The 20669-nt window shown below is 40.9% G+C and overlaps 1 protein-coding gene across 2 annotated transcripts in view; it reads right to left on the reverse strand.

The window, feature by feature from the left end:
• Positions 1-1717: 1717 nt before the first annotated feature.
• Positions 1718-20669, reverse strand: part of IMPG2 (interphotoreceptor matrix proteoglycan 2) — a 74928-nt gene continuing 55976 nt past the window's right edge. The window contains exons 11-18 of one of the 2 annotated variants that reach the window (XM_089910464.1): positions 19979-20282; positions 17558-18855; positions 16724-16943; positions 11426-11636; positions 9938-10126; positions 8375-8573; positions 7829-7908; positions 1718-5994 (exon numbers count right to left, since the gene is read on the reverse strand). In XM_089910464.1, the coding sequence (XP_089766590.1) occupies positions 5982-5994; positions 7829-7908; positions 8375-8573; positions 9938-10126; positions 11426-11636; positions 16724-16943; positions 17558-18855; positions 19979-20282 (2514 nt within the window). In that variant the 3' untranslated portion in view covers positions 1718-5981. Of the gene's footprint in view, positions 5995-7828; positions 7909-8374; positions 8577-9937; positions 10127-11425; positions 11637-16723; positions 16944-17557; positions 18856-19978; positions 20283-20669 lie in introns of both variants that reach the window. The other variant, XM_022590585.3, reaches the window with a different exon arrangement.

Raw genomic sequence — 20669 nt, forward strand, 5'->3', positions numbered from 1 at the left:
TCCCTTCTGGCTTGCAGAGTTTCTGCTGAAAGATCAGCTGTTAACCTTATGGGGATTCCCTTGTGTGTTATTTGTTGTTTATTTCTTGCTGCTTTTAATATGTTTTCTTTGTATTTAATTTTTGACAGTTTCATTAATATGTGTCTTGGCGTATTTCTCCTTGGATTTATCCTGTATGGGACTCTCTGTGCTTCCTGGACTTGATTAACTATTTCCTTTCCCATATTAGGGAAGTTTTCAATTATAATCTCTTCAAATATCTTCTCAGTCCCTTTCTTTTTCTCTTCTTCTTCTGGAACCCCTATAATTTGAATATTGGTGTGTTTAATGTTGTCCCAGAAGTCTCTGAGACTGTCCTCAGTTCTTTTCCTTCTTTTTTCTTTATTCTGCTCTGCGGTAGTTATTTCCACTATTTTATCTTCCAGGTCACTTAACCGTTCTTCTGCCTCAGTTATTCTGCTATTGATCCCTCCTGGAGTATTTGTAATTTCATTTATTGTGTTGTTCTTCATTGCTTGTTTCATCTTTAGTTCTTCTAGGTCCTTGTTAACTGTTTCTTGCATTTTGTCTATTCTATTTCCAAGATTTTGGATCATCTTTACTATCATTATTCTGAATTATTTTTCAGGTAGACTGCTTATTTCCTCTTCATTTGTTAGGTCTGGTGGGTTTTTATCTTGCTCCTTCATGTGCTGTGTGTTTTTCTGTCTTCTCCTTTTGCTTATCCTACTGTGTTTGGGGTCTCCTTTTTGCAGGCTGCAGGTTCGTTGTTTTTGGTGTCTGTCCTCAGTGGCTAAAGTTGGTTCAGTGGGTTGTGTAGGTTTCCTGGTGGAGGGGACTAGTGCCTGTGTTCTGGTGGATGAGGCTGGATCTTGTCTTTCTGGTGGGCAGGTCCACGCCTGGTGGTGTGTTTCGGGGTGTCTGTGGACTTATTATGATTTTAGGCAGCCTCGCTGCTAATGGGTGTGGTTGTGTTCCTGTCTTGCTAGTTGTTTGGCATAGGGTGTCCAGCACTATAGCTTGCTGGTCGTTGAGTGCAGCTGGGTGTTGGTGTTGAGATGGAGATCTCTGGGAGATTTTTGCCATTTGATATTACGTGGAGCTGGGAGGTCTCTTGTGGCTCTCCCACCTCAGAGGGACAGCACTGACTCCAGGCTGCAACACCAAGAGCCTTTCATCCACACGGCTCAGAATAAAAGAGAGAAAAAGTAGAAAGAAAGAAGAAAGAAAGAGGATAAAATAAAGTAAGATAAAATAAATTTATTAAAATAAAAAATAATTATTAAAAAAATTTTTTAAGTTAAAAAAAAAATGGACGGACAGAACCCTAGGACAAATGGTGAAAGCAAAGCTATACAGACAAAATCTCACACAGAAGCATACACATACACACTCACCAAAAGAGGAAAAGGGGAAAAAATACCTTGCTCTCAAAGTCCACCTCCTCAATTTGGGATGATTCGTTGTCTATTCAGATATTCCACAGATGCAGGGTACATCAAGTTGATTGTGGAGATTTAATCCGCTGCTCCTGAGGCTGCTGGGAGAAATTTCCCTTTCTCTTCTTTGCTCGCACAGCTCCAGGGATTCAGCTTTGGATTTGGCCCCGCCTCTGCGTGTAGGTCGCCTGAGGGCGTCTGTTCTTTGCTCAGACAGGAAGTGGTTAAAGGAGCCGCTGATTCGGAGGCTCTGGCTCACTCAGGCCGGGGTGGGGGGGGGGGGAAGGGAGGGGCATGGAATGCGGGGCGAGCCTGAGGCGGTTGCACCAGCCTGAGCCGCGCCGTGCGTTCTCCCGGGGAAGTTGTCCCTGGATCCCGGGACCCTGGCAGTGGCGGGCTGCACAGCCTCCCGGGAGGGGAGGTGTGGATAGTGACCTGTGCTCGCACACAGGCTTCTTGGTGGCGGCAGCAGCAGCCTTAGCGTCTCATGCCCGTCTCTGGGGTCCGCGCTGTTAGCCGCGGCTCGCGCCCATCTCTGGAGCTCCTTTAAGCGGCGCTCTTAATCCCCTCTCCTCGCACACCAGGAAACAAAGAGGGAAGAAAAAGGCTCTTGCCTCTTCGGCAGGTCCAGACTTTTTCCCCGGACTCCCTCCCAGCTAGCCGTGGTGCACTAACCGCTTCAGGCTGTGTTCACGCGCCAGTCCTCTCCCTGCGCTCCGACCGAAGCCTGAGCCTCAGCTCCCAGCCCCGCCCACCCCGGCGGGTGAGCAGACAAGCCTCTCGGGCTGGTGAGTGCCGGTCGGCACCGATCCTCTGTGCGGGAATCTCTCCGCTTTGCCTTCCGCACCCCTGTTGCTGTGCTCTCCTCCGCGGCTCCGAAGCTTTCCCCCTCTGCCACCCGCAGTCTCCGCCCGCGAAGGGGCTTCTAGTGCGTGGAAGCCTTTCCTCCTTCACTGCTCCCTCCTGCTGGTGCAGGTCCCCTCCTTATTCTTTTGTCTGTTTTTTCTTTTGCCCTACCCAGGTCCATGGGGAGTTTCTTGCCTTTTGGGAGGTCTGAGGTCTTCTGCCAGCATTCAGTAGGTGTTCTGTAGGAGTTGTTCCACGTGTAGATGTATTTCTGATGTATCTGTGGGGAGGAAGGTGATCTCCGCGTCTTTCTCTTCTGCCATCTTCCCCCTCTCTAGCCTAGGGTTCTTTTTAAATCTCTATAAACTACTTATTTAAAAATGGTTTGTAAACCACTCATAGTTGCACCTAATCTGCTTGCTAGTCATTAAACACATATGACCCATTATCTCAAGCTAATTGAATAAATATTGTAGAACAACTCTGCATCAAGCACTCTTTGGTTTCGTGAATAGTAAATGAGCAAGATATGGCCACAACATCAAAGAATTCAGTTTAGTGGGAGGTCAATGACATAAATAAAAAATTACAACACAGCCTTGGTGAATAGTGGAGTGGAAGCATATAAATGGTACAGAAAAAGGCATAAAATACAGGGGGGGTTTTTGGAGGTTTCTTCAAAGGCCCACCTGCTTAAAATATGCAGATTCTTCCCCAAATCTGCCATGGTGAGTGCAATACTGACAGAGTTATTCATTTGGAATAATAAATTACTCCCAGAAATCCTACATACAATATTCTTATTACTTGGAAAAGCATGATTCCTTAATATTGATTATTATATTAGCATGGATTCATTTGTACAGACAAAAAAAGTGGAACACAAGATATGTGTGTGTTTTGGTGAGAGGATAACTTAAACGTCATGGGACACAGTCCATCAAGGACTAGCTCAGAAGAGACATACATTCCAAAGAACCTAGAAAGTGGACCGGCGTGGTGAACACATGACCTAAGAGTAACTCAGGCTTGTCCTGACCAGACTTATTAAAAACAGGGTTATTACTCGCTGTTTCTTCTAAAATTAGGTCACTAATTAATCTATCAATAGGCATTTATTGGACACATTTCTCCAACTTTGTGTTTTTTTAATACAGTCTTTAGAGTCAAATCAAGACCATCCTTCTCTTTCCTAAGATTCATTTAGGACTTCCTCACAGCCTCTTGCCAGCAAAACAACATGCAAACGTAGGGAAAAAAAAAACATAAAGTTGAGGTTTCTGATGCTGATGTTTAAGTAAGTGGTAGCTGACCTTCCCATGCAAACTTGCATCATACTGCTGTTATACCACGTTTATGTCTTCTTGTTCTCTTTTAAGACAGGGCACCAATTCCATCTCTTGTTACAAGACAGCTGGTGCTAGCTACTCACCCCTAATCTTTCTTTAATCAACTCCATCCAGCTTTCCTTCCACCCCTGCCTTAAGCAAATGAGCAAAAAATGAAAGTTTCTAAGACTTTAAAAGACTAAAGTTCAAGCGAGGCCAAATAATAACTCAGCATTATTAACTATCAACAAAATTGGGGGCAACAATCGGGCTCTGGGTTTGTCTCCAATTCTCCAAGATCCTCACTACACAAAGGTTAATCAAAGAATGATTATCTTTCCCACACCATGCTCACATTGGGTAGGTGTATCTTTGAGTGGTAATTACAACTGAACTACTGCTACAATCTACAATGTTTTATTCTAATTGACAAAAAGAATGTAGGGAAATTCTTGAAAGAGAAGTTTATTAATAATGAAAATGGCACAGTTATATACATGAGAAAAAAGACCTTTCATATACATAAAGACTGTTAAATTTTTATTTCTAATTAGCTAGTATTAAGACTAGAGCATTTCAAACAAACAGTACAGTAACATGAGCTTATCTGACCCACACTTTATGTACAGTGTCATTATAAACAAGATGAAAAAGAAAGATCCTTCATTATCCATACTCCACATTGAACATATATTATGGTCACTTTAGAATCATCACACAGTCTGAATACATAAATAATTATACCTTTATTCTCTGATATCATGGTTACATTTTTCCTATTTATTCCCTTAATCACTAAAGAAGCAATTATATATGTGAAGAAAAAAAAGTCAGGATAAGGAATCATTTAAACCTGGCTGTAGCTACAAATTGTGTATTCTAACTTGTGTCTTATTACCCCGAGGGGAGTGATTTAACCTGTATCTTGTTAACTCATAGGGATAGTATAAGGTTTTACAAAATGCATAACTCAAGAAAATTTCTAGGTAGATTCGTTACTTCAATTACTTTCTAGTACCCTCCCACCTTCCCACCTCCAGCCAGGATCTTCTGTGGAACACAATGCAACTGATTTTAGGATTGGGACCTTCACACCATTTTTCTGCATTCATTGCACACTTGGGAATAGAATGAGCTAGGATGCATAACTCACTGCAGCTGGATTGTAAATCTGAAAGCCTGGCCCCACCCATCCTACTGGGAATTGTTACAAACATCTTAAGAGAAAAAAAAAAAGACCCATATTTTTCTTGGCTAAAATAGCTCAATTTAATAAAGATAAGTTATTCTCCTAAATCAGCAGTTTTCTTATGGAGTAAATATGTTACCTTCTTTTCCCATTTCAAAATGAAAATTCAACTCACGGGCTGATAGATGTCAAAGTATCCATTATTGAAAACATGGAAATGACACAAAGACACCAGCTGCCTAAAGCTCATGAAATGGAAGAAGGCAAACTTATAAAACAAGCATGCAAGTAAATAACTAAATCAGGTATCGTATTTGAGCCAACATGGTTTGAGAGCCTACAAAGAATATTTACGCAATTTACATCTTTTTGTCAGAAGTAATATTAAGTCAGCGTCGTTCAACTATATTAAAATTTACTATGTGGTAAAAGGCAGGGGGAGGGGAGCAGCCAAACCATAATGACCAGATACTGCAGAAAAAAAAAAAGAAGAGGTGGAAATAAAATCATGTAAAACCTGCACTTGTTTTATTATGTAAAGTAAATGGGACTTTAGGGCACATAAATGTGAACAAATACCCTTAAAACATATTTATTTATTTATTTATTTATTTTTGGCTTCATTGGGTCTTTGTTGCTGTGCATGGGCTTTCTCCAGTTGCGGCGAATGGGGGCTACTCTTCATTGTGGTGCGTGGGCTTCTCATTGCGGTGGCTTCTCTTCTTGAGGAGCATGGGCTCTAGGCGCACAGGCTTCAGTAGTTGTGGCACATGGGCTCAGTAGTTGTGGCTTGCGGGTTCTAGAGAGCAGGCTCAGTAGTTGTTGTGTACGGGCTTCATTACTCCGCAGCATGTGGGATCTTCCCGGACCAGGACTCGAATCCATGTCCCCTGCATTGACAGGTGGATTCTTAATCACTGTGCCACCAGGGAAGCCCCATACAGTTTTGATTCCCTTTAAGTACAGCTTTTGGTCTTTGTGGGTATAAAAACCATCACATCTCTTACTATATTCTAAAATTTTAAACTAGAAAAAAATATTTGTGTCCCAAATTTAATTTTTTTGATAGAAAACGCTTCTTCCAACGGAGTTCCAAACCCAAGTTAATTATATGACGTAGGTAATGAGTGATCTCCATCTTCTCTAGGCTTCTAATCAGTTGGAAAATAGGAGTTTTGGTTAAAGCTCTTCCCTGCCATGAAAAAAACAAAGAGCAATTAATTGGAAAAAATCCAGAATGTACTGAAATGCACTTTTGTTGTAATATATCATCAAGCTATAGTCCTAAAATCACCAATACCTTCTTTCTTTGCAGGAAAGCTGTCCTGTGCTTTGCTAAGTTAAAAAAAAAGAATCCAATCTACAGAGACTATGTAATACTTTTACTGAATCCTAAATCAAGTCCATTAATATTTTCTTGAGCTACTGGTAGATGAAAACTCCAGACTATGTGAAAACTGAAAATGTTGTATGGATTATGTACCTAACATTTTTTCAATGCCATCTTCCCACTGTGAACAACCCCCTTATAGTGTCTGTGTGAACATTCTTTTGTTTCACTGGATCTTCTTGTTTAAATCTTCTTTGTTACATGAATTTTTAAATAATTTTAATGCCAAACAGTTTACCAGAAGAAAGTGAAACATGTAGTCCATCTGTCTGTCCCTAATTAGGCTCTCCTGGATCCTTTCTTTGGATTTCTTAGCCTAGGTGAGATGCATTTGTAATTCATGGAACGCAGATGGCTCTGAGGGGCTTAGGAAAGATAAAAAACATCAGTCATGTTCTTTCTATTGGATACCACGGAAGTGGAGCCATAGGCCATCTGCTGGCTAGAGATGCAGAGATAAGCAGGTATCCTGGTCTAAAAGGCAGAGTCCCAGTAATATTGCTCTGATAGCATTCAAGCAAGGTTGGCAGCAACTCCCATGGGCTAAGTCAGATGTTTAAAGGAGTCTCTACCATGCAAATGGAATTAGAAAAGCGTCTTCTTTAGTTTCCTTTGATGTCAATTTGTCCCTTCCTATCAGAGGAACCATGCATGAGGGGCTGCCTATCAGAGAAAGGGGATTTGGAACACAGGGGCAGAGGCTCCAATCAGAACCACATGTGTTATCCTGACCCTTTATCAATTTCTGCTACAAGCAGGCATGAATTGCTCTGGTTTTTCTCTTCTAAAAACCTGGTGCCATCATCTGGCCTGGGTGAGACCCATCCATGAGGAAGCACCTTTGTGAGGGCAGCTGTAGGACCAAATATCAAAGCCAAATTATAATCCCACCCACTACACTCAAGTAACATCTATAAATGTTCTCTTTACAAGATTATTGTACTTTTGTAACCTAAGTCTGGTTATGGATCCTGAGGAACAAGGGGAAAAAAACTAGACACTTGCCCAAAATGCATGCTAAAAAAAGTAATGGAAAAAGGTAGCTTGAAAAGTAAAATGAACCTGCTGTATAGCACAGGGAACTCTACTTCACTTCGCTGTACAGTAGAAACTAACACAACATTGTAAAACTATAGCCCCCCCAAATTTTTTTTTAAAAAAAGAAAAGATGAACTTAATAAAAGCAAGAGACACACTTTAATGAGATTTGTCTCATTCAAAGCATACTTAAAAGTATCTACAGAGATGGAAAAGGAAGTATATGTTAAAATATGTGAGGATTTACGGCTACTCAAATGGGTGACATCTATATTAATAAGAAAATATGACAGAGCCAGGGAGCTCTAGGCCAGAACAGAGTGTCTTTGTTTTCAATATTCTCCGGCATTTGCTGTCATCGTGATCTTGAGTAAGTCCCTCCATCTTTTTGAGGTTTCCTTTCCTCATTCATAAAACTTAAATAAGAAACATTCAACTTATAAAGGCATTAGGAGGAATAAATGAGGTAATCTGTGTGGATGTGTATTAACTGAAAAGAACTCAACAAACATTGGTTACCAACAAAACCCATGTCACAGGGACAGGAATTAAGTATTCATGCTTGTGGCACTAACTCTAAGGCAAACTTAACGCTTACATTTGATGTTCTCTCACAAAAGCTGCAAACTCAGGATCCCTGGCATACAGTTCCAAAATTCTCATTCTTTCTTGAATTTCCTTTAAAAAAAAAAAAAAGAAGAAGAAAGTTTTTCTACATTGCATTAGAAAAACTTTAACAGCTTTTTAAAAAAGAGGTTTAATTTTTATAAGAGATTGTGGCTTTCTGAACTATCCAGGGGAGAGCTATAGAAAACAATGGCCTTTTCAGAAAAATGGAAGGTGTGGCTACTACATGAACTGCTCTGAATAACCCAGACATATATTTCTAAGGAGGGGGGGTGGAGGGAGAGAGCATTTGCTATTAATGATAAAGGACCCACTGGGTGGGAAATAAGGACAGCGCAGAATTGTATACCCTCTACATATCACATCGACTCAGAGATAGCATGAGGTAAAAAACGAATCATGAAATAATTTTCAACCTTTCTTGCAACCTACTGTACACACATGAAAACACACACACACACACACACACACACACACACACACAGCAGGGCAGCAACAGAAAAAGCAAGTTTCCTACCTCTCTGGAAAGCTCACTGTTCTCATACATTTGTCTGATTTCTTCCCTGCTCAGACCAGCAATCATCTCTCTGCCTGTGGAGCTGTAGAAGGGCCGCTGAGGGTAGGGTCCTTCGTACTGCTCGAGATCAGCCCCGTGACTTTCAAACACGGGGTTGTGCTTTTCAGCTCTTTCCACAGACGAGAGGCTGTCAGGCTGCCTGCTGGAGCCACAGAAAGAAAAGTATGATTGAATCAGGTTCTTCGTTGGATGCTCAACTACTTGGAAGACTATTAACCTGGAGCAAGATTTCTGTTGAGGAAGAAAAAGAGGCTAACTGGATACAAATGGGGGACGAGGAGAGGTGACTGTGAAAAATATCCAGATCAATCTCAAAAATTATTTACCACGTGTTATCATTATTATCTCCCTAACTATCTGGTAAGTGCCTGTGGAACTGTTCCATGTCTCCTTCATCTTTATTTGCCCCACAGTGCCTGGCACCCAATAAATGCTGATGGGGAAATATGTCTGCCAATAGTATTTCATTAAATGAATACAGCTCCATTATTCCCAGGGTAGATAAATCAAAATCAGTGTGTAACCACACAAAGAATCTACTAGAAATAGAAACACAGGGGAGAATGGGCTTCAATTAAATTCAATTCGGGTCTACAAATATGTGCTGAGCATTGATTATATGCCTAGGAATATTCTAGATGCTGATGATACAAAGAATTGTTGGAATCTCTCCAGAATGAGACTGCGGTCTAATGCAAAGTCAGACCCAATAAAAAGTATAAGAACAATATGGAATTATGTCCTGGGTGCTCTAGGAACCTAGGAGAGGTGTCTCCTGGGCCTAAGCCAGAGGATGAGGGGAGGTAACCTAGACCCGAAGCAGACCTGGAAGCACAGAAGCAAAGTACAGCCCGGGATTGTGATGATATTACAACTCAAAAGGTCCTTGGATCGCTTAGTCTAGCAAGTAGAACCAGTTTTATTTCCTTTGTTAATGAAGCTATGCTCAACTAAAAAGAGAATCAGATTCCATTTCTTGTCAGATTCTTATCTAGATTTAAAGTCTGGCTAATTACCACTGGAATGAGCCAAAGGGGAAGGAACTAACAGATCTGGTCCTCACATAGGGCCTCCCCTCATCTCTATCACCCTTCCAACCCCTCCCCCACCGTGACCTTCAGTGTGCAGTGAGATTCATGCATGCCTCCCTGACTGTGCTAATGTTCATGCAACTAGCTAGAACGTTTCCCACCCACCCCCTGCAGCAAACATCTACTCTTTGGTCCAGCTAAATACCATAGCCATCATTAAAACTTCTAAGATGTCCTCCCCTAGGCAAAACAAATTCATTCTTCATCTAGACACCCTAGCAGCTTGTTCAAACTGCTGCTTATGTTTGTTTCCAATCTGACACACTTTGAGGACAGGGACCCTGTCTTTATTCAACTTTATAGCCCTCTCCCCTCCACGCTGATCCTTTCCAGTATTTGGCACACAGGAAGTACAAAATGAATGAATAAAAGGAATATTTTAGTCCATCAGAGAGCAACTGTCCTTACTTACCTGAAGGGTCTCTCTCTTTCTCTCCTAACATATTGAGCTTGAAGAGTCCTGATGAGGAAGAAGACGAAAGCAGAAGAAATGAGGACAAGTCCAACCATGGAGGCGATGGTGATGCCTATCACCAAGGGCTCGGACACAAACTCCTCACAGTGCTCACCTCGATACCACCAGTTCTCGCCCACCCGGCACCTGGAACGAGAAGTGACCAAGCCCCAAAATGGAATCACTCTGCTGAAAGTAACAAGTAACAGCAGAACCTACAGTGGGACTGAGAACAGGTAGAGAAATAAATGCTGACCACATGAAGCTTCAGTAAAGAGGTTAAATGGTAAGATTTAAGGCTATGCATGAGACCTGGCACAGACCCAGGAGGTCCTCAATGACTACTTGTAAAGACTGAATAAAAGACTGACTAGACTTAAAGAAAGTCAACTTCCTTATTTATGGATAATGAAAAACAGGCCCGGGAAGGAAAACGACTGGTGTTGGATCACACAATTAGTCAGCAACAGAGCTGGTCTAGAACCCAGGTCCCTAGACTCCTCACGTCCTTCCATCACACTGCAGAGATCCTCCAAACCACAAGGCCACCCACTTGTGCAAAAATATCTTCAATTCCCAGAGCAGCAATCACTGCTTTTCAAAATCATATTCATTTCTCTGGAAATCAAGAGACTATTTTTCCTCTTAGTTTTCTAGCTAAACTTTACACATAGAAAAGTGTGAGTCATTTCCAACTATTTCTTCTGTTTTTGGCATCTATGCCAACATTTGCCCTTTTTGAAATTCACAAATTGTCCTCTTATTGATGTTTCCCTGGCTTATTCTCAGCATTCTCTCCTTTCACACCATGTGACTTTGGTTGGATGTGGCTGGGAGGTTGATTTGCTCTGCTCTTTTTAAGGGGAGTGACCAGGGAAGGCTACCTGAATCTGCTCATTTGCCTGCTGCATTTTCTTTGGTTCTACCTTTAAAAAATAGATCTTAGATACTTAAAATATATTTGTCACAATTTTAAATACTTGCTTTTCTTTATTTTTGAATACTCAGTAGGACCAAGAGCAGCCCAAAGCTGTTGAGAACATAATTCAAATAGAACAATAAAACTCCTCTGTTTCAGATACAGTGTAAAGTGTCGATCATATGCCTAAACCTAATTTGATCACCAATTGCCTTGTTATTACCACTAAGAACCATAACACAAAAATCCCCAACTACTCTTAAGTACTCTCCGTAAGACACTAGGCAATGTTTTTCTTACAGCTCCCTAAGAGCATGAGATAAAATAACCCACTGAACTGGGTATAACTCAGGCCTATGAACTGACTCAGTCCTCACAGGAGGACTCGATGGCACCCATCTATTTCCCAGATATAACTTCTATAATAAATATTGCTGTGATCATCCTAACATCATAGGCGCAGATCCCTTTTCTTCAGAGGAAATATCTCTAATCTTGTGAAGCCAAAATCTCTAACTATAGCATACCTACAAATGGCCCCATGCCCAGGCATGATGTCACACTTTCCATCATTCAAGCAGAAGTCGGGCTGTAGGTCACAGAGACTCTGACAGGGCAGTTCTTCCACACTCAGGTACCCAGGGTAGCATCTGCACTCTGCTTCTCCACTCCAGGGGTTGACCAAACACTCGGAAAATTCATTGCATGCTTGAAACTTGCAAGGGTTGGCTTGATCACCTAAAACATCAAGCAAACCAGAAAACGATACAAGGAAAGGCAAAACACAGGAATTGGAGTACATGAAACCCCTCCACTACGGCTCCCCCATCCAAAGTACCGTGAAAATCCAATCCCCTTCCTGAATCACTGAAATACAACACCACCATCCACACCACAAAAAATTTCTGATTCATCCTTGATTGATGAGCTTTTGTCAAATTTCTCTGAAACTCAGAGCCAAACCATAAAACCCAATGACCTGGGTGAGCCTCTACCTGTTTTACGTAGGAAGCATGTAGAAGCTTTAAAATCCATGTAATTGTAGATCTAAATTAAACAGTTTTCATGTACCGTTCATTTCCACCAACCTTATCCTTCTGTCATCCTCCTCCACGCTGCACATGATGCTACATGCCCCACCCCCAGCCCACCCCACCAAGAACATGGATGGAGAGACAGTATCCAGAGAAGAGCTGGTGGAAGCCTCAGGGATGCATATAGCCCAATAAGAGCAGCCTAAGAACATTGGAGATTAGGGAAAGCTAATGTCAGAAAAACAGATCAGCCCTGCACCTCCTCAGGCCATTCCCAACAGTATTTTAGCTTCAGTAATTTCATTTTTCATTGATGGGATGAGAGAAAGTGACATTTTTAAAAATTAATTAGGACACACAAACCAGTCAAAAATGATAAAAGACATTGACCATGGATGGGCCTTCCATCCTACCATGGTTCCACTGTATGTTCTTCACTGGTCAGTGACAATCTCTGAATTGCAAATGGTGACAAAGATACCACAAATAGAGGAAATAACTGTAAATGACCCATAAACTCATCTGTATGAAAAAGCATAAGAATTAGCCAGAAGACAAAGGGGAGGTTAAAAAACAAAGAGCATAGTCTCTCAGTTTCCAGATAAATTAATATTGCTCTCAGAGTCAATGATTTCCTTGCTACTGTGAAAATTAAAGACATTTTGCACGAATCTGTGGCCTTGGAGTTTGTAGGATCTCTGCGGCTGATCTTTCTTAGCCCTATGTAGGAATGGGGAGAGATACTGGGTTGAATAGTATCCTCCCAAAATTCATGTCCACCCAGAACCTCAGAATATGACTTTATTCGGATATAGGGTCTTTGTAAATGTAATCAAGTTAAGATGAGGTCATACGGGATTAGGTTACTGCTAGTCCAACACCTGGTGTCCTTATAAGAAGAGGGAAATTTGGACACAGAGACACAGACACACAGTGAAGAAGGCCATATAAAGACAGAAGCAGAGATTGGAGTGATGCATCTATAAGCCAAGCAAGGAGTGTCAGGGATTGCTGGTGAACACCAGAAGCTAGGAAGAGGCAAGATAGGATTCTTTCCTAGAGCTTTCAGCGGGAACACGGCTCTGCCAACACGGTGATTTGGATTTCTAGCCTCCAGAACTATGAGAGAATAAATTTCTGTTGTTAGAAGCCACCCAGTTTGTGGTCCTTTGTTACAGCAGCCCTAGGAAACTGATACAGGAGACCAATAATAAGATGCTCATATAACAAGAAGAGCACACGAATGTGCTGACAGATGGCAGTTTCTACAAGGGAACTACACAGCAGGATTCGACTGTGTATTTCCTAAGTCTTCACATCCTTACCCTGGTATTCATTCTGTGACTTTTCAATCAGAAAATAATCTACTCCTGGCCTAGCAGTGAGGTACAGAAGTGTATATAGGGGGTGGGAAGGATGATATTGCACAGTCCCCCTTTGTTGATGGAAATTCAAGAATTTCTGAGACACTACATGTTAAAACAAATTAAGCAAGAGACAAGTCAGTCTTATCTTTAGCCAACCTTCAGATAAAATAATAGTTTAATCTGAAGGCTTGTAACTAAAAATATACAAGAAATAGGAAAATTCTATTTAAAAATTCTAAAACTTTGTGACCATTCCATGGGTGTGGGTGAGTGTCTAGGGAAAGGAAAAACAGAATCCATGAGAGGAAAAGGATACATGTTGCTCCCTTTTGATCCCAGATCAAGGAGAGAGACCAAGACCAATATTTTAATCATGTGAGTAAAAGACTGGAGTTTTAAAGTTGATTTTTAGTCTTTTGTGCAGGTTAAAGGTGGAGGCCCAGAATAGATAGCTCTTTGTTTGGAAGAGTACTTTAATGACTTTATGGGAAAACAAAGGTAGACTTGGAGCTAATCTTGGGATGGGAGACAGGGATCTAAACTGTAGAATGAATTACACTCTGGTTTTCCAGGGACAGGCTAAGAGAAGGATTGATGGGTCCCGGAGAATGAGAGTAGAGGAAATGTGAAGAAGGTCTGGAAATATAGCCAGAGTGGCCAGAGTAACATGGTAGCTGACTTAGTCCTGGAGAAAAAATTGTCCATTAAAAGACACCCTTGAAAGGGTGGCTGAGAAATTTTTGGATATTTACACCTAACAGTAATCTCCTGTGCTACAATAAAAATTCCTCCATCACCCTCATATCATCAACAAATTATCTGATGGAGTCAACTGCCTTGTGTTAGAGGTACTTTGGGAAAGTAAAAACATGGGACCATGATCTGTGTTGGATTAACATAAAGAACAACCACAAGGGTCAAGACAAATGTGAGATTGGAAATTCAGCAGAAGGAAATCAGAGCTGGAGATGATTAAGAGACAGTTAAGTTCCCTGATAATTCCTAGAGATATTAGGGGTTGAGGACCATGGATGCAGGTGTTACACTGCACACGGGAGAGACTAATGCAAATTCATTTGAATATTAAGGAACAAGGTGACCCTATAAACCTGGATGATTTGGCATAGAGCTGACATGTGAGTTACATACAAAACTGAGGTAAATGCACTTATTTATGTACTTCCCTTTAAAAAGAAGTGGGTAGGGCTTCCCTGGTGGCGCAGTGGTTGAGAGTCCACCTGCCGATGCAGGGGACAGGGGTTCGTGCCTCGGTCTGGGAAGATCCCATGTGCCGCGGAGCGGCTGGGCCTGTGAGCCAGGGCCGCTGGGCCTGCACGTCCGGAGCCTACACTCCGCAACGGGAGAGGCCACAACAGTGAGAGGCCTGCGTACCACAAAAAAAAAAAAAAAAAAGAAGTGGGTAGACTTTTGCAAAAGTTTTATAATCATCACTGCTTGCATTTGTATGGCTAGTCAAATGTTTTTATACATGCTATTTGTTTAATCCTTAGAATAGTCCCATGAAATACACAGGCCAGGTAACATTATCCCCATTTGCTATATGAGGGAGTAAGGCTCAGAGATAAAACAGCTCATCTAGGATCACACAAATGATAAATGGCAGAGCAGAGGCAAGAAACCAGGCCTCCCAAATTATAATTAATTGCTTCCTCCACTACACCACATGGCAAAGAATGTGCAAATGTCCTTAAAGAACTCAAGTGGCAAAAGATTTGGCTATAGGGGGATTAGCTAAATCATTTTCCTCACTTTCAGTGAATAACGGTCCTTCAAGGATTTCAAAGGAAAGAATGTTTGCTTCTTTCCCGGTTAAAGAACAGGGCTGGCTTCCAAACCAGTCTGAGAGAGAAAAGCACTGGAGAAATACAAACCCAGACATTCCACCTTACTCCTACTCAAAACCACTGTCCTCCGGTATACAGAAGGTAAAAAAGAACAAAGGTTTGAGGATCCAGCAGTACCCTCTGCATCCAAGTCTTCCAAATAAAAACAATGGTTCATTTCACTCATTCACAGTATTTTTGAGTACATTCTACATGCAAGGCACTGTGCGAGGTTTTGGCTACCAAGTGGTTAATAAAGTCTCAGTCCTTGTGGATAGTTCAACTGGGCAAAATAGCTATTTAGCAAGTATGTGCATAAGTTACCATGATTACAATAGTTATAAACTCTACAGAGGGAAAAGACCCAACCTAGATTATGCGTGAATCAGTGAAAGTCCTGAGGAAGAGACATTTGAACTGAGGCATAAAGGGTAAGCAGAAGTCAGCCAAGAGGGGAAAGAGATTCAGGCAAAGAAGACAGTATGTGCAAAAGGCTTCAGGCTTCAAGTTAAGATAAGTTTTGGAAATCTAAGGAACCCAAAACGAGTTAGTTTGACTAGAACATAGTGAGGAAATAAGTTAGTTTCATTGGACGATACTGGGGAAGAAGATAGGGACCAGGCCTGTGGCTACTGAACCAGGCAGCCATTGAAAGTATTTCAAGCAGAAAAGTGAAATAATCTGATTATTTAGAAAGAGCACCCTGGCTACTGTCTGGAGAATGAATGGGAAGGTATGGGAGTGAGGGAAAAAGAGAGGTAGTGGAGAAACTGGTCCAAATGCGAGATGATGATGGCTTGGCCTAAAGTAGGGGAAGTGAAGACAGAGAAAAACACATAGATTTGAGATATATTTAGAATTCAGAATCAATGTCAGTTTGTGAGTGACTGAAAGTTAGGGGTGATGGAAACTGAGATATCAGAATGACTTTCCGGGTTTCTGGCTTCAGTAGCTGAGTGGATACAGCTTCCATTTATCAAGATAATAAAGCTGAGAGAGGTAAATTTAGTTGGAAGGTATGCAGATATGGAAAACAAGGGCTCAGTCTTAGCCTAAGGGCTTAGTCTAAGCTTGATATACATAGTATATATCCAAGTTGAGATAATCAAGTACATAGTTACATATTGATTCTGGAGCTCAGAAGATAAGTCTGATCTGCATATAGAAATGTGGAGAGTTACTGACATTTATATTAGGCTTACAATAATGAAAATTAATAAAACAACGTAGGAAAATAACATAGAAGGCAAGAAAGGCCAAAGCTATAGGGCTTGGCAGCATAGAGATGTAATAAGAACAGATCCATGGATAAGTAAAATAGAGAGCCAGATACAGCAGGTAGAAAAGGAAATGGGAGGTAAACATGTAAAGACAAGTGTGGACAATCCTTTTGAAAAGAGAATGATACTGACATCCTTGGAAGAGATATTTTACTAATTATCAAAACGTGGAAAATTTGTCAGACATAGTACTCTTTTACCTATAAGTATTGAATTCATCTTGACTCAGTGTAGAAGAAAATACACAAGAATAATAACTAGGTTCCACTAAGAAACCACCATAGTATTTAATATCATTACCTGATTCCACATCGAGGGAGTATTTATCAATAGCCAAGTTCATGGTTTGGTAAGCAGTGGTGCAAAAGTCTTCCAGAATCACGTATACAGTATTGGTGACATTAGGAGGGACAGACTTGGCGAACTTCATTCGGCTGTTCACCACAATACTGCCATTTCTGAAGTTCAGGATTTCTAAATTCTGGAACCCAGTGAGATTTGACTGGAGATAGGGAACCAGCTACAATACACAAAAATTGGTCAGTTTATTGACAAAGTTTTGCATTTTGTTCAATACATACTGAAAACAAAGATGAACCCCTCCACTTTTCCAAATTGTATTCTATTTACGTTATTTAAACTGTTCATCAACAAAAGTAAGAATTGTGAATTATTTGCGAGTCATGAGGTTTCAGTGTTATTTAGGAACCCCATGGAACTCACAGACAGTTTTAGACATCAGAGAGTTTATTCTGTTTCACTAAAGGATCGTGACAGTGAAGGCATTACAGGTACCCACAAAGCACTGGTCTCACAATAAAATGTGAATATAAATCTTAAACTTGTATCAGTCCCAGAAATTATATAATACAATATCCAGTATCTAAGTTACAATATCCAAGAATACAATATCCAAGTGTGGCTCATACCATTTTGTGTTTTCCGTTTCTTGTAACCACCTGTCTCATTATTTTCCTATGAACCCTAGGCCATTACAGTATTTGTAGATGATAGGAAATGAAAATCCATAGCAGACCACACTTTCCTTGGCTCAGATCTTATGCTCCGGGGTGAAAGAGGGGTGGTTCATACACGATTATTCACTAATGCCTGTATTTCACTTCTTATGCTTACCAGTTCTAAGAATCTTTGCTCCAGGGCTTTATACTCCAAAGAGTTTTTATTAAACAGATCTTCTGAAAACATCATGTTAGTCACTCTGAGGCTGAAGAAAACCACCAAAGCTCCTGCGGCTTGGGTATGACTCAAGTCTTCACTTTTTGTTGGCTGAGCCACAATAGCCATCTCTGTGGAGTGAATACTTGTAGACATTTCCACATAACCACCAACCTTGCCATTTTCCTCTGGGATTAGCTCAGGATGATAGTAATCTGTGCCTATCTGGTCCAATTCTAATGAAATATCCTGTACGCCCATAATGACTTCATCTTCCAGCAGGGTGGAACTTGTGGTTGAAGGCAATTTGGTAGACTGTGTCATGGAAGATTTCAACCAGAGCTTGTCAGTACTCTGTGGTGTACTTGCCAATGTGTCTCTGGACAGTTTCTCTAGGGAAGAAGTTCTTACCCAAACTACATCTGATTCTGGCAATATGGTCCACAAAGGTTGCACATCTGGCTTCACTACTGAAATCTTGCTGTCAAACCATTCACGGTTGGATGACTCTGTAGTTTGTTCCATATCCTCCTTTAGAAAGGGTTCTTCTTGAATTGGTTTATCAGTAGAAGCAGAGGTTGCTGCAGATGTCAGTAGAGGAGGTGATTTGGTAATTGAATAATAGTCAATGTCAGGTACTGTGTGCTTGGATAGAACTGGAGATGCAGATTGAGTTGTGGTCTCTGCAAAGATGGACACAGTAGGTCCACCAAGGGTCTCATCCTCTGCAAAGTCTCTGGATCTATCAAAATGCCCATATTTTGAATGCTCAGTACTTTGATCTATGGAATCTATTCTGTCATCTATATCTAGTTTCTCATCTATATCCTCAGTTGGCAAAAGTAAATCCTCTGAATCCTCAGCTTCAAGCCATGACTTGGAAAATGGTTCAGTGCTCTTCTCTAATGAAGTCTTGCTCCATGGCCAAGTAATCAGACCTACCTTTTGCCCAGACCCTGAACCTAAACCACTCTCAAATATGAACTCTTTCTCCATAGATGTGTCTGGCATCCAAGTGCTCACTTCTAATTGGCCTTTGACTTTGGAGGCCAAAGAGTCCATGCCAAAAGGTGTAGTTACTTCTTTAGCAAGAATATCGAATGTGACAGAGGAGACCGGATATGGTGAGGATGTCAAAGACACCCCAGAGTCTTCCATGGATGGTATTATTTCTTTTGGCATAGGACGACTAAATGGGCTTGAAGGCAGTGGATCAACAGAAAGAAAATCTTCTGACCCTTTAACTTTAGTTAATCCTAAAAATAGAGTTTACCATTAATTAATCTACATAGATGCCAAAATATATTCCCATTCCTCCTAATAAAACCAGCTACCCATTTTTCCCCATTAGATTACAACAGACGGTTGCTGACTTTTACTTTGCCAAATCCAGCAAACAACAATAAGGTATGATTATGTTTTTGTGATATGGTACAGTCACTCATGATTATAACCCCGTTAACTGAGGATAACAAGACATCAGGTACTGAAAAAATTCATCTTCAAACATGTGATTTCTTTTACTCCCTGAAAATAAAGAACTGCTGGTAGCCATACTGACAACAAAGAGTGAATCTAGTAAAAACTTAGGAAGAAAATTCCCTAGGAAAATTCCCAAGGAATTTCCATCTCCTTGTTATGTTTATTTTATTTATTTTATTTTTGGCCATGCCATGCAGCTTGTGGGATCTCAGTTCCTCGACCAGGGATTGAACCTGGGCCACAGCAGTGAAAGTGCTGAGTCATAACCACTAGACCACCAGGGAACTCCCCCTTGTTATGTTTATTATCCATCAGCCTTCAGGTTCACCCAATGTTCAAAATCCTAGACTCATTACTTATATCTTTGTTCATCTTCCTCTTTCACATATACTCCATCCCTGAGTCACATCCCACAACAGCTAAATCAGCTACTTGACTTTCATTTCTTAATCTCTGCTGTAGCTGCCCTAGTTCAGGTTTTCCCCTTCTCAAGCCTGATGCAAGCTAAAAATCTCTACTGGCCCCCAATTAATCCTATTAAAAGATACTGGAATAATCTTCTTTGAGGCTGCTTGTTTACCACTCAAATATTCAAGTAAGTAGAGTAGTTCTTAAATAGTAATATAATTAAATTATAAATTCTTTAACAGGACCTTCAAAATATCTATTAGGTGATCCCATCCCAGCCCACAAGTTCATTTCTAATTATTTACCTATTTGGATGCTCCCTTCCAACCAATTAAAGCTGATTGTTCCCTTTCTCACACAACTTTCCCAAGACATTTCCTCCTAACGAATGCTGCCATGCTTTTCTCCTAACCCTAGTCTCTCGCTCTCTTCAAAACCTTTGTCATCTGATACAATAAAGAAGTACAAAAAGTCATAAGAATTCCTTACCATCTTCTAATGAGTGAGATCCAGAAGTCCTTTCTTCAGAAGCCACAGGCAAGCCAGTCTGAAGCACTGCTGGGGTGACAGAATGAAGAGTCAAGCTGCTAACCTCTAAAACCTCTGGGGAAGAACTGAGGCTCACCTTCGAGGGAAAGGCTAATTTGGGTGCAGACACTAAATCACCCAAAGGGCTTTCTGACCAGAGTTCCCTGCCAGTGGTTGAAGGAGGACCAGAGCTGAAATCAAGTGGTGAAACACTGCTCATGGTGAATTCATCTGCTGAGGGCCATTCAGCTTGAGGGGTATTATCCTGGAGGGGCAAAAAGAGGCTAAATCATATCATAGATAAAAGAAACACATAAAAATAATTTCAAATACCATCTATCTATCTACATTCCTGGATTTTCTAGGGACAAAAAGGCAATGTAATATTGGGGGAGGGAAGGGGAGTATGGGCTCTAGAATCAAACAGATCCATAATTAAATCCTAATTCAACCACTTACTAGTTGGAAAATCTAGAGAAAAATCATGTATCGCTTGAATCTCACCTGGAAAGTGGGAATAGATGAGATAATATATTTAAAAGATCCCAAACAAAGTGAGTTTGTGAGAGAAAATATTGTTTGCCTTGCTTTAGATGGTTCCTTTCCCTCTGTCTTATTAGCTTAAATACTTTAAATACATAGATGTTACTAA

The sequence above is a fragment of the Delphinapterus leucas genome, chromosome 4 (assembly GCF_059928025.1).
Source record: "Delphinapterus leucas isolate spDelLeu-1000000601 "Yukka" chromosome 4, BTC_Dleu_Yukka2, whole genome shotgun sequence".
In the NCBI taxonomy this organism is placed as follows: domain Eukaryota; kingdom Metazoa; phylum Chordata; class Mammalia; order Artiodactyla; family Monodontidae; genus Delphinapterus; species Delphinapterus leucas.